This window comes from Eretmochelys imbricata, chromosome 2, assembly GCF_965152235.1.
Source record: "Eretmochelys imbricata isolate rEreImb1 chromosome 2, rEreImb1.hap1, whole genome shotgun sequence".
Taxonomy (NCBI): domain Eukaryota; kingdom Metazoa; phylum Chordata; order Testudines; family Cheloniidae; genus Eretmochelys; species Eretmochelys imbricata.
The window spans coordinates 32949632-32963090 of NC_135573.1; the positions used below are offsets into that span (position 1 = coordinate 32949632).

Consider the following 13459-nt stretch of genomic DNA (forward strand, 5'->3'; position numbering starts at 1 on the left):
TTCCTTGGGACTTAAATTAACTAAATATATTTTTTTGCTTCAGTTTGTAGTTTAACAAGTAGTAGGAAATAGCTTTGTGCTGATTAGTACCTCAGGCAGTTATAGCTGTTTTGTTTAACTGTCACCGTCTTGTGCATTCTTTTTTCTTTCCATTTGTCAGATAAGACATCTGCTGTTCAGTTTGAATCTGCTTCATGTGTGACTTGCCACTAAGCCATAGGGATAAGCTCCCTATGGTATATCTGGTTAGGACTCTCCCAACTTGTGAGCTGTCACCACATCTTTAGGGAGTTCGCGTCTCTAAAATTGTATAAGGACTACCCTCCTCTCTTGATAAATCTGCTGACTAGAGGTTATAATGGTAAATGGTGCTGTCTTTTCCTTCTCTACTTGCACAGCTTGATACAGTGTTTGCACTTGATAAGCTGTGAATTGCTGCACACCATATCTGTACTGTCTTGAAGGCAATCCTGTTTCTAGTAATTCATTGCCTGAAGTCCCTCACTGCTTCAGAGCTGTTCTGAGGGATTTCCTGCATACCTCAGATGTTGGAAGGTTGGTCACCAGGGTACCTGACTACTTAAATGTTCCCTTATGATGTATTCCCATCATGAAAATCTATGGATATTTTTTGCTGTCTTTTCAGTTCACACATGCATTCTTGCGTGGACAGAAAGGTATCTTATGACAATACAAAGACTTTAAGGATGCTCTTGTTCACACAGGTATCTATGATTAAGAATTGGTATAAGAACAAGATACTGTTAGAAGATGCTTACAAGAGCACATACAAGTGTGGCCTTGGGAGCCACAGGCTCGGGCAGCCTCCTTCCAGAGATTTTGTGGCAAGGTGCACAATAGGAACAGAACCTTTTAATTTATCTCAAGACACTTAATATCATTGTTTGATTTAGTCAGTTACACAAAATGCCTTACTGAGATCAGTTAGCACTCAGTAAGTTGGGGATTCAGAATGACTTATGTTTTTCAAGGTCTCTTGCTTAGATGTTTAAGGTTGGCACAAAGTGAATTGAAAGCAGCCAGATATTTACGCTGGAAAACTTCCCTTGTCTAGGAGGAATCTGTGTGAGAACTCTACCACGTCCTGTGTGAGGGGAGGCAGAAGAAGAGGCAAGGGGATGTGGTGGATCAAAGGTCTGCTATGTCTGATTTCCTGCTGGCTTTAGGCATAGTTGAGAATCAAGCCCTATGTATCCTGGAAAGCCACACAAGAGATACTTGCCAGGGCCGGAAAAGGCTCATTTTACTGACCTGAAAACCTCAGAATACTGTGACATAAGTTGTTGAAGCTTTCAGCATGGATAAATGCATCCATATTCTACTTGGCTAATGGTCTTACAAACTGCATGCTAAAATGTGATATTGTCATCCTTCCTCTTGTGGAATTCAGTACAGTGTACTGAGTTGGTGCATATATCAGATTTTATTTTTTACATTGGTATTTCCTTAATATGATGTACAAATATACTGTTGTGTTTCACACATGGTTGTGAAGGGTCTGCTCTTATAGTTTAGGCTTCAAAATTGTCAGCAGCAACTAAGGGGAATTTTCTTGTTTCATATAGGGATACAGTTCACCCACTAGATGTCTTTTTCTTATAGTATATGGCACTATTGATATTCACTGCTGTAGTTTGAACTGGTGGAAGTCTCATGTAAAGAAGAATCATAATGTTATGAGTACTCAAGATGGGGAGAGTGTTGAGTTTTTTGTAAATCTGAAAGTTTGACCAAACAAGGGAGATTTCTTTGAGGGAGCTCAGGGGATCGGTCCTTGTTACCTTGTAGATGGTGAAGTGATCATGGCTGTTTAACCAGTCTAAGTCTCAATTTTGAAATATATATTCACATGGGTATATGGGATTGTAGTAGCCTTCCAGGGTCTTGAGTGTTTCATGATTTCCACGTTAGCACAGGAGATGTGTAAAAAAGCTTTTTCCCACAAGGGAGGAACTTGTAGACTGAATCTATGACAGCTTTATTCTTCCCAGATAAATATCTGCTTATAGTAGACGGCAAACTGTATATACTTACTGACTTTGACGAGGCAATGAATTTTTAATATGTAAAACTGCTTAGTTCGGCGTCTGGGGAGTACACAACGAGACTAGATTAGAACTTAATTTTTATTAAAAAAAAAATCCCCATTTTTGAATGAAAACTCATGAGTGAAATTGTTAATCTTTTTCCTCTGTATTTGATGTTTTTAACACTCTTTATCAATTGAAACTTCTTAATTGTCAGTTCCTTCCGTGTTTCAGTCTTTGCAGTGGGGTGTTTCTCGTCTCCATGAGATCTGTAGGCAGACCAGTTCTTTGCTTTGAGCCTGGGTTTTGGACCACATTTCAGGAAGATTTTCTTCTCCAAGCAGCACATATGGCAGATTGCAGATCTCTTTGTAGCAGAGCTTCCACAGGATTGTTAACAAAATGTTTCCTCATCAGTTTTGAGGTTTTTCTCCTCAAAAACTGCTAAACTTCAAAAAACATTCTTCTGGCCTCCTGAGGAGGGTTTGAAGAACACTTCTTCTAGACAGACAGTAGGCCGCACAAACTCAGCTCTCCGCTGCTATGTGGGTGAGGTCTATGCTGAGATGGTTGAGCAGGCCACCCGAAAGCTCCCTTCCCTGAGACAAGGCTGGAATCGGTAGCATTGAACCAGCATATATTTGTAAACCGCTCCCTGCTTCTCACCTACATATTGGACCCCTGTTCCCATAGCTTGCAGAGCAAACAGGAAAGTTTCACTGGAGCTTTTCTTAATCACTGAAGCTCACAGAAGGAAAAAACTCCTGCTCCCAGCCAGCATGTAGACAAGATCTGTGCTGAGGCAGTTGAGAACGCCCCAGAGCACACCCTCTCTCCCACAAGCTATTTTACTTGTGAGGGCTCAGCTGCATAAGAGATACCAACCAGTTGCTGTGACCTCTGATACAAATGATTTAGTTGTCTGCAGTGACTATAGCTTGCTCAGTCTGTGCGGTCAATCCCGTTCCCTGGAAGATGGGCTTACCTTCTTTCCCCTTCCAGGCATCCCACAGGAGGGCATGAAATGGCTGTTTTCTTTAGGAAGGCATGCAGGACACATGCCTGCAGACTGTTGTTTCAGACTCCCAGGTAAAGCACTCTCCCCCTCACAGGAGCTCCTTACCCTTTGTCTCGGGGTTTGGCCCAGGGACTGGTGACTATGTTGCTCACAATCAGTTAAATGAAGGAGAAATCTCTAAAAATGGGGCTTTGAGCATGGTACCTCAGACTTGGCTAACCTTCCCAGAATTAAGCACACAAATGAGGGTCTAACTTTACAGGTGCTTATGTTTTTTAGAGAATGAAAGACCTGTTTGGTTTTTTTAACTTGGAAATGGAAGGAGAGCTTTAGTTTTTTCTCACCTGTTTTGAGGGTGCGAGTAAGGTGATGTGAAAATTCCTTGGACTAAGGACTAAAAGGTCTTCATTAATCTGCCTGCTGCAACTTCCTTAGTAAAGGGCATAATCATATCAGCTGACAGAGTATTCCTGCCAAACCCACAGACTGGAGAAATAAGATCATCACTCAAACTCAACTTTTATACATCCACATAAGCCTTGAGAGTATTCTCTTGTCTGCATTCTCTTATCGTGGAGGTCGTTATTCAACTCGGAGGCCATTGTTGAGCATGTTCCTAAATAAATAAATTACATAAATCTACCTTTAATGAGATTTCGTTAGCAACTTTCCATGACTGATGCATCACCTAAGATGTGCTGACATTCAAACTTCCAAAGACTTTTCTGGGGACAACTGTTGCGCCATGGTAAGAAACCAGAGTTGCAGAATATCACCTGATATCCTTCCAAATATTTTGTTGATAAGCTCTTTGGGGAGTGTAGAGACAAAGCAGTCACTGAGCACTAATGCTTTAGACACTGGATTAAGTCCCTCCCTCCTTCCAGTGGGAGAGTCTTCAAACAACCGTATCTCTTTGTTCCCTTTGAAGCCATTTTTCTTTCCAGTATAAAGATTGCCCATTAGGAGGAAGCCATTGCTCATTTTTCTGAGAGTTGGAATACCACGGCTGGGATTCTCTGGAAAACCATCCAATCCTTAAAGTTTCTCTCTTGAGCTTCCAAAGGTGGGGAAGCTTTCTCCTCCCAATGAGGGGTGCTTCTCATGGGAGTAAACTATCCAAGCAAATGGGTGCTTGACACAATCAGGGAAGGATATTCAACAGAACTCACACATTGTCCCAGGAACAAGATTATCCTTTTCCCAAAAGTAAATTAAAATAAACCATGCTCAACAAGAACCTTTGTATCTGAAGAGGAAGGGTTCAGTAGTCCATCTCCTGCACATTAGAGAACTAGAACCATAGAGAGAGAGAGATTTTGAAAAGGGCACAAAATTATTTGTGGTACAAAGAGAAACAATGGTATACAGTCCGGTTTTTTATATCTCAGGTCTCTCAACAAGGAGATTGATATTCCAGGGGAAATACTCTAATGCTATCATTACAGCATTGTTCCCCAAACTTCAGAATATGAAAATAAACCTCTTAGAGATCTATTAAGGATATGATTGAGGTGAGTCACATGGATACATCAGCTTCTGCTACAGTAAGAAGCATTTTCAATAGAATACATCCCTTTTGGACTTGTAAATTCTGCCTGGGTATTAATGAATACCATGTGATCCCTCCCTTCATGTGAAAGGGATACTACCCTTGTCTGGCCAGTCTTCTCATTATGTTACATAGGGCCCAGCCACCATTGATACCAATCTTTAGAAACATGGCAGTGTTTGGAAGAAATGTGTAATGGAACAGGGTGCCCCAATAGCCCTTATGCTTCTTTCAATTCTCTGTGGGTAAGTTGAATTCTCCCTCCCAGTGGATTATTTATGGCTTTATACAGTCCACTGTAAAGACTGTCTGATGTGGAGAGAACTGAAGGAAAATTTTGTTTTGTCTGTGAATTTTCATTCTAGGACCTTTTGTGTCACAGGCAGTCTCTCCCACAGAGGACTGCATTATGTCCAGGGTTTTTTCTAGCTGTTGCTCACATTTGAAAGGAGGAGGGTTTTCCTCTGAGAAATCCCTACATTTCATGTCAGTGTGCTGCTGCAAATCATTTGAGTTGAATAACAATATTAAATTTTTATATAGTATGTTTCCAACGCTGAAAAATATTATCGTTTGGGAGAGTTCATCCTGACTGACTGTCCTAAGCCCAGGCTTGGAACAAAAATCTGGCCTGTTTCCAGTTGCTGTGGGATTAGGAAATGATCCATTGTCAAGATTGTTTGATGTTGAGGACCCTAAAATGAAAATTCACAGCTAAGTCAATTATCCTTGTCCCCGTTGCTCTTGTAAATGAAGTATCAATAACTGCACAGTTTTGATCAATTCCGTATCTTTATTTTTTCAGCTTTTAAAATGTTAATGTATATTCGACCTTTTGAGTAAGTCTTTGTATATAGTCCGAGTTTAAAAAAAATATATTTTTTAAATCTGTTTTGCACATATCCAAACTGTAGTTGCTCTGAACAAGTCATGGCTAATTTCTGGTACAACACCAAGGATAGTAAAAAGTCCTTGGCTTGTTTATAGTTTCCTGGAGATCCTTGAAAAATACTGGTGGTCTCAAATTTGTAAATTGATAAACATCCTGAATGAATATTAATTTGTCTATAAAGTGCTTTAAGATCCTTTGGAAGTAATTTCATAAATGCAGTATAATGTTGTTGATAATTGATTTGAATGCAAAACTCCCCCATGCCCAAGTTCTTAGTATGCAGTGGGTTGTTTCTTATTAACGGCATGGTTGTTTTTTCAGCTAACAGTGGCAGTAGTGCAGCGCACAGTAGTGCTCCTTAAAAAATGCAAGTCCATTTTTCTCACCTTCTAATAACTTGCTGAGAAGCTAAGCTGTTTCTCTGCATCACTCTTTCCTGCAGTGGATATTAGGGAGCTGTCTACATTGGACCTGCTCTCTTTCTGGTAATAAAGATGAAGTGCTGCCAGAGATTGAGGTGTCGGAAGTAGAAGTGCTGGAACAAATTGATGATTTAACAAGTTGCCAGACCCAGAAGGTATATATTAAAAAGAGTTCTGAAAAATCTGAAACATGACCAGCTAGCAAAAATGTACAATCCCATTAAGAAGAGCTACTGTATTGGAGGGTACCAAATGTTGTACCTGTATATTAAAAAAAAAATAGTTCTGGGGTGATCTGGGGAAGACCAGTAAGCCTTGCATCTCTTCTTGGTAAATTGATGGAAACAAGGGAGTTCCGAGAAAGGTGATGAGAAAGATAAGAGTAGGGACATGGAAAACTCTCCTGTATAGAACAGTTGAAAAGATTGGGGTTGTTTACCTAAGAAATCAGATTAATAAGAGGGGACATGATAAAAGCTTATAAAATCATGAGTGGTAGAGAATGAAGCTTGGGTGCTTCTCTTCTCTTTGTTGCATAACAAGGGGACACTCAGTGAAATGGAAAGGTGCAAATTCAGAACTGACCAAAGGGAAATATTTTTTCACCAGCTGCATAATTAGATAGAACTCAGTTGACATAGGATGTAATTTGAGTCCAAAGGCGAATGGCTCCGCTGTAGTCCATGGTAGTTTTGCCACTGAGTTCAGTGGGTCTGGGACATCATCCCAAGAACTTATCAATATTTGGAGGGATTGGACATTTATATGGAGAACAAGAATATCCAGAGTTGTTATGGTGAATGCGAAATTCTTTTAGTTTGTTTGACAGCACATCATGGCTATTCAGATTCACAATTTATTCCGTATACTCAGTCCCCTGGGTTTGTGTGGGCCTTTCACACAGCAACAGATTATAGGGATACTCAGGAGAAGTTTAAAAAAGAGACTGTTGTGTGTTCCTTTTAATAGCTTTATTTAGTATTACACATTAACTTGTGATGGTCAGCTTAAACCTCTTTTACAGATCTTTATTTTTGTTACAGGGATGGTCGAATGCTCTTTGATTATCTAGCTGACAAGCATGGTGTAAGTTTTTTTTTATTATTATTTTATTTTTACATTTTTAAATACGTAAGAGTAACAGGCTAAATTATATTCAATCCAACAGTCCTGCAATATCAAGAACATGGCATCCTGGCCTATCTCTCTAGTTTAAATGTAGCTGATGTGCAAAACTTCTTGCATGAAAATGTTTAAAAGCTTAAATTGAACTAAATGTGTTACAAACTTATAAAAGCAAGGAAATCTGGATATTAATTGCATCCTTAAAACTTGTGGTTATGCTTAATTATTGTAGTACCTTCTTCTAACATTAGTGTTATTACTGTATTCGGCAGAATGGATAAAGGATGAAGTAATTATTTCAGTTTCAGTGTTTTAGTTTCTCTGGTCACTGCTATCATTGCACTTATCATCCAAAGACCCTGAAGCTCTTTACAGGCTACTTACGTATCTGTAATTAAATGTGACTACCCACTATTGAGTCATTTCACAACCCATTGCCATTACATCTCTTTCATAATGAAGACAAACATTTTGTATTCTTTCTCAGTTTAGACAGGAGTACCTAGACACTCTCTACAGGTATGCAAAGTTCCAGTATGAATGTGGCAACTATTCAGGAGCTGCAGAATATCTCTACTTTTTTAGGGTTTTGGTAAGTAGTTGTTTTTTTCTTAAGTATTTAGGCCACTTTGTTTTCTGTAAAAATTCTAAATATCCTGATTATAAACTTCCTGAGACAATTATTCAGTACAAGAGGAATACTGAAAAGATACACAAGCTCAGAATTAGTGATTCTAATTAGTTATTTGCTAACAGTTTCGTATTCTGTTTGTGATTATAGGGGGAAACTCTGGTCTGTGTAAGTAATCTATTTAGATTGCAAGATCCTTTTGTCAGGGGACATGTCTTCATTTGCATCTTGCACAATGCCAAGAGCACAAATAATATGATACTGTGTAGTAACTGTTGGGAAATAACTTTTCAGTCACTAAGTCACGTTCATCGGTTCTGTTCTTGAGATCAGATAGCACATTCTATTTACAAGAATTCTGCTCTGCTAGAAGTAAATGTAAAACACCTGCCTAATTTCAAGAATGGAAAAGTGAAACAGAAACGTTTCTCAGTATGTCATATGCATGAATAGACCAACACCTAGTTTGTATGTTTAAGTCTTATCACACCTCACTATGATCTTGAGAATTGCAATGTTAAAAATGAACAATTAGCAAAATTTTCAAGTGCTAATTTTTGTTCTAATTTAAGTTTTAAAATTTTAAAAGTTGTAACTAACTGTATTAGATTCTTCCTGTTTCTTCCTATAAATCTAAACTGGAAGAGTATTATAAACTGTAACAACTAAGCATAAGCATTTGCAATCTAATTCCTGTGCACAAAAAGTGGTGGTGAAAGGTTTACAGGTAAATTGAAAGTAATCAGTGATTACAGCTTCCTATCGAGAATTCCATCTGTCTTCCCTTGAATATTATGGAGGATTTAGAAGAGTAAAAGTTGTGCTTTAGAAATGTTAACAGCTTAAACAAGGATTGTAGAACCAGAGCCATGGTTTCATTACAACTACATGAAAAGAGTTGGTTATTCATATCATTTGTTAATGCTGGGAGTGAATTTTGAGAATGAAGATTTAGTGTCTTGTTAGAATCCCAGCACAGTAAATTTATTGTTGCTGGTCAGTGAGTGACTGTGCTGTTTTGCTAGCAAATGGAAATTTAAGGTAACTGCTGGAAAATCCAGATATTGAAACTATTCTAGCATATCCATCACTGAAAGCCGTTCTCTATGAAGAGCCAACTGTAATGACATGGAGTTGAGCCAAATAGTGCACATGAACCTTAGCAGCAAAAAATTCCTGCTAAAGTGCAGCAAAAAGCTTTTCACATTGGCACTTGGAGCATGTGTAGTTCTAATAACATGTCCCTTTCTAGAATGTATGAATGGTATTTGCAAAGTAATTCGTAGTAATTGTGTATATTTACTGTATTTTATTTCTTGCCGTTAATCTATATTTCTGTTTTATTATATTCTATATTTTATTTAATCTTTTGGATTCAATTCAGTGGTTCTGGAATAAATCAGACACTGCTTATTCTGTTAATTGGTTACAATTAGATGTTAAGTGGGTTCCAAAGCAAATAACTAATAGTTTTCACAACAATAATACAATGTTCATTCATCAAAATAAGGCTGAAAGAGTAGGGAGAACATATTTCAGTATTGAGATAGCTTTTGACAGGAGGAATCTTATGTGACCCATTACTCATCAAACCTTTTTATACAATAACCTGTTCAATGAGATGTACATTTTATGTGTTTGCAGAGAACTATTTTTTGTGTTTTGTTTCGGATAGAGATGCTATTTCATGGGCAGTTGTCCTAAATCCTCTCCTTTGTGTTTCAGAATTTGAGCATGTTAAAAATAAAATGCTATAATTCGTTCTTAAAAATTAGTCTTGAAAGCAGTTTTAGTAAAAATAATGTGTGCTTCTGGTATGTTAGTACCTTGAGCGGATACTTATGTTACTCCTTTTGGTGGGAGAAGATTCATTTAAAGTAATAGTTAGTGAAACATAAGCCATGAAAGAACCATTGTAACTATGATCTGAGATTAGAATTTGACACTCTGAATGACCTAGTGTAGTTCAGTATTGTATAAACTAAACCTGATTGACCCCAGAACTACCCTTACTTGAAACAAACTTGGTGAACTGCTCTGAGAAAAACAGCTTTCAGGGGGGTTGGATATGGCCAGGGACATACTGCCTAATTTAGTAGGACATGTTTCTTTTGCCACATGATTTTATCTGAAAGGATTTTCTACTTCTTTGTGGTGGTCTTTGCATATTCTCACTTGGGGGATGTGGTTCTCTAAGGGCCATTGAGTTTTGGGAACCTCTTCTAAAAGCATTGCTTGTTAAGACTGCATGAGCAGCTCTGTATGGCACCAAACATTTGGAGCTAAAGTTATTAAAGTGCCAAGTGGTCACCAACCATTTCAGTTCTTTTTCTGGTTTGCTGTCATTTTGGATACCATCACTGTGTGCCTGGAATCTTGCTTTTTGTGGTTTTTTTACCAGACTTTTCTGTTTTATAAGGAGCAGTTTTAATATAGTTAATAGTTTTGTTAGTCCTGAAATGGTTTTAGATCAGTGGTCCCCAAACTTTTTACCTCGTGCCCCGCCCTTCCCTGAAGCCAGGGCCAGGAGTGGGGTCATGACTCCAGGAGGGCGGGATGTGGCTAGGGTGAGGGGGGGCTCAGGCTGGGGCCACAGCTGTGGATGGGGCCCTGGGTGCAGGGCCAGGAGTAGAGCTCAGTGGAGCTCGCTGTCCGCCCATTTGGGGGCTGGCCTAGCCCCCAGTTGCACCCCCGTGAATGGCGCGATATTTTTTATTAACCAGTTTTGTTATTTAGAAAAACTTAGGCCAAGTGAGTGTGTGGAATTTGATATTTTAAAAAATCGTACCAGCAGGTATCTAATACATTTGACCAAGTAAAAGTGTTAAATTATTGTGCTTATTGTAACTTTGTTTACTACTTTGAACAGGTTCCATCAACAGATAGAAATGCTTTGAGCTCACTCTGGGGAAAACTGGCTTCTGAAATTTTAATGCAGAACTGGGATGCAGCCATGGAAGATCTTACAAGATTGAAAGAGACTGTAGATAATAATGTGAGTTAAAATTTGAGCATATTAGTAAATTTAAGGTGAAGGACGGGCAGGCTAAGAAAAAATGAAGAGATTTTGCTATTTAAAAACACTATCTTTTTTTTTTGAGCTTTCTCATACTTTGCTCTGAGGAGAAGCTATGGTTGACATTGCCAAGAAGTATTTGCATCGTGAGCCTTGTCCAATCCTCTTCTGTTGGAGAGAAGATCACAAGTGTGGGCTTTTTGGGGGCAGTAGAAAAGGGGAAAAGAGCAAAAGGAGTAAAAGAGGTCCTGGAAGACTCCTTGAGAAGAGACTGTAGCGACTCAGACATACGTGGGATTTTAGTACAAAATCTAAGCCACGAGGAAGAAATAAATGAATTTCAGGAGATTGTTTGTATAGACACTGATTTATTGAAATTAGTGCGATAAAATATTTTATTTGAATTGTCATATAACTAAAAATCTTACTCCTTAAAATTGTTCACGCTTCCCTTTCATCCAATTTGAAAATGTTTGTGAATTTGAAAGATGCTTCCCTTAAACTAAAATTAAGATAAATCCCTATCATACAGGCCTGTCTGCAGCCTCCAGAAGGATTAAATTAAGCGTGGGGTATCGTCTACATGCTGGGGCATCACAGCGTGTAGAAGTTGTTTTCTGGTTGAGTACTGAATAGTATTACTATTTCCTGTCTCCATAAGGCATGACGATGCATTACAATTTTCAAGGCCACTTTGGACACAAAAATAACATCTGTCTGAAAACAGTATAAACTAATCTGTGTTCACTACCTGATAAAGATTTGAGAAAATTTCTTTATTTTTGTTTTCAATATTTGTCATAACTTTGTTCAGTTAGTTTCTTCTGTCTTTTGAAGAAAGGGGATCCTGGCGTTAGCCTCTAAGTAGCTGTTGTAATCTCCCTAAGAGACTGGGCTTTAAGGAAGTCAATCAGTAGTTCTAACACTAATATTTCAAGAGCTATCTGGAAGTGCTATTTCTGCAAATGATGACAAAAATATAGTGTAGTTCTGCAGATTGGGAAATCTGGCACTTAATTTTACCTATGTTACCTGTAGTTTGTGGGTATCCATCACTGTTATGTTTGAATTGTCACAAGGATATCTGTTGTATTTGATTTGCTATTGGGAATATGCTGTCCATCTTGTCTTAAGAGATAGGATTGATTGGGCAACTTCAAAGGGGCTTGGATTTTTCCTTAAGTCAGAGTTGCATTTATATGTCATAGCATGGAAGAATAGCTCTACTATTCTTATAGCATAATTTGACTTCCACTACAACACAGTTAACACTTCGGTAACACATTCCTTTAAGAAATTAATTAACCGTGGTAACTAAAAATATATGAAAATTGTGACAGAGTACAGGAAACTTGTTTAAAGTATTTGTTGGGAGAAATATGGAAAAAATTGTAGTTTTCTCTATAGTAACTTAGTAATGTGGAGTGGTCATAAGTGTGTGTGTGTAAGTATGTAGATGGCGAAATGACACTACACAAAGTTTGCTATGTTACTACAACTATGCCACCACAACATTCACTCTTGAAGTGAGCAGTATTCACTCATGATTCTGGTGACTACCATTGTTAGTCTGAGGGAAAATCTGGCTGCTGGACTGTTTGTCAGATATCTACTACTTCGGTTTCTGACAGTGGCACTGATTGCCAAAAAATGACCTGGGAAGAGTGGGTTGATTTACGGTGTCCTTTCTGTGATTCTGAGAGAGAAACTATTTCAGAGCTGGCTATTTTTTAAGTGATTTACCCTCTAAATGGAAATCTTGAAGGTTTTAGTACATTTTTAAATGTGTTATTCATTGTCTAGGTGGGTGGCAGCTGATGCCAGGCAGGTTCCTCTTCCTCATCTTCTAACCCCCCCCCCCCTCCCCTTTTTAAAGCTTCTGAATCTACATGGTTACAGCAGGTTGTGCTAGACTTTGGTAGCTAGGGGAAATTTCATAAGGAAGAATATCCATGCTAGTACTGTGATCATACTTTTTAATGCTAGGATCACTGGTCTACTGTGCATGGTCACAACCTTGTAGCTTCCATTGTTTGCCAGTCTGCTGGAGGTTGTTGAGTTAACCAGCCAATGAAGTGGTGCTGATGGTGGGAGCTGAAATTCATTATTTTTTTGCAGGTGGGGGAGTTGAATCCCTTCCTCTGGCAGATCTGTTACTTAAGTTTAACAATTTTTATTTTATTCCTGGGATAGGGTGATAATGTTGTATCATCACCCTCTAAGAGTATTGCAGAGCTAAACGAAGTATGTAAATGGCGTAGTGGGGAGCAAGGCTAACAGTATGGGAAACACTTGTTCTACACCATCAACCCCTATAAAAGAGGGCCATGAACCAAATGCAGAATGCTAGAGGGGAGATGGAGCGTTCTAGACATTACCATCATGATCCAAGGAGAACTTCCATAGTATTGTCATGTTTTCATTGCATCTTATCTGCACCAGTTTAAAATTTTATTTTGTCTTGTTTTCAGTCAGTCAGCTCCCCACTCCAGTCTCTTCAGCAGAGAACATGGCTAATCCATTGGTCTTTGTTCGTGTTCTTCAACCACCCAAAAGGCAGAGACAACATCATTGATCTCTTTCTCTATCAACCACAGTAAGTTGCTTGTAGTGTAGACATTAACCTTGTACTGAGGCAGAAAGTGGGTGTAGGACAAAAATATTTAACAATGGTATGTTCAGCCTTTTCAGCCGAAGGGCCAAACATATTTCAAAAAGATCCAGAGGCTGCATTAAACACTTTATTTGCCTAGGT

At 38.6% G+C, this 13459-nt stretch overlaps 1 protein-coding gene across 1 annotated transcript in view; it reads left to right on the forward strand.

Annotated features, from left to right (window-relative positions):
• EIF3E (eukaryotic translation initiation factor 3 subunit E) overlaps positions 1–13459 on the forward strand; it is a 56390-nt gene that overhangs the window by 14619 nt on the left and 28312 nt on the right. The window contains exons 4-7 of the mRNA XM_077809880.1: positions 6976–7018; positions 7545–7649; positions 10558–10683; positions 13176–13300. Coding sequence (XP_077666006.1) covers positions 6976–7018; positions 7545–7649; positions 10558–10683; positions 13176–13300 — 399 coding nt within the window. The remainder of the gene's footprint in view (positions 1–6975; positions 7019–7544; positions 7650–10557; positions 10684–13175; positions 13301–13459) is intronic.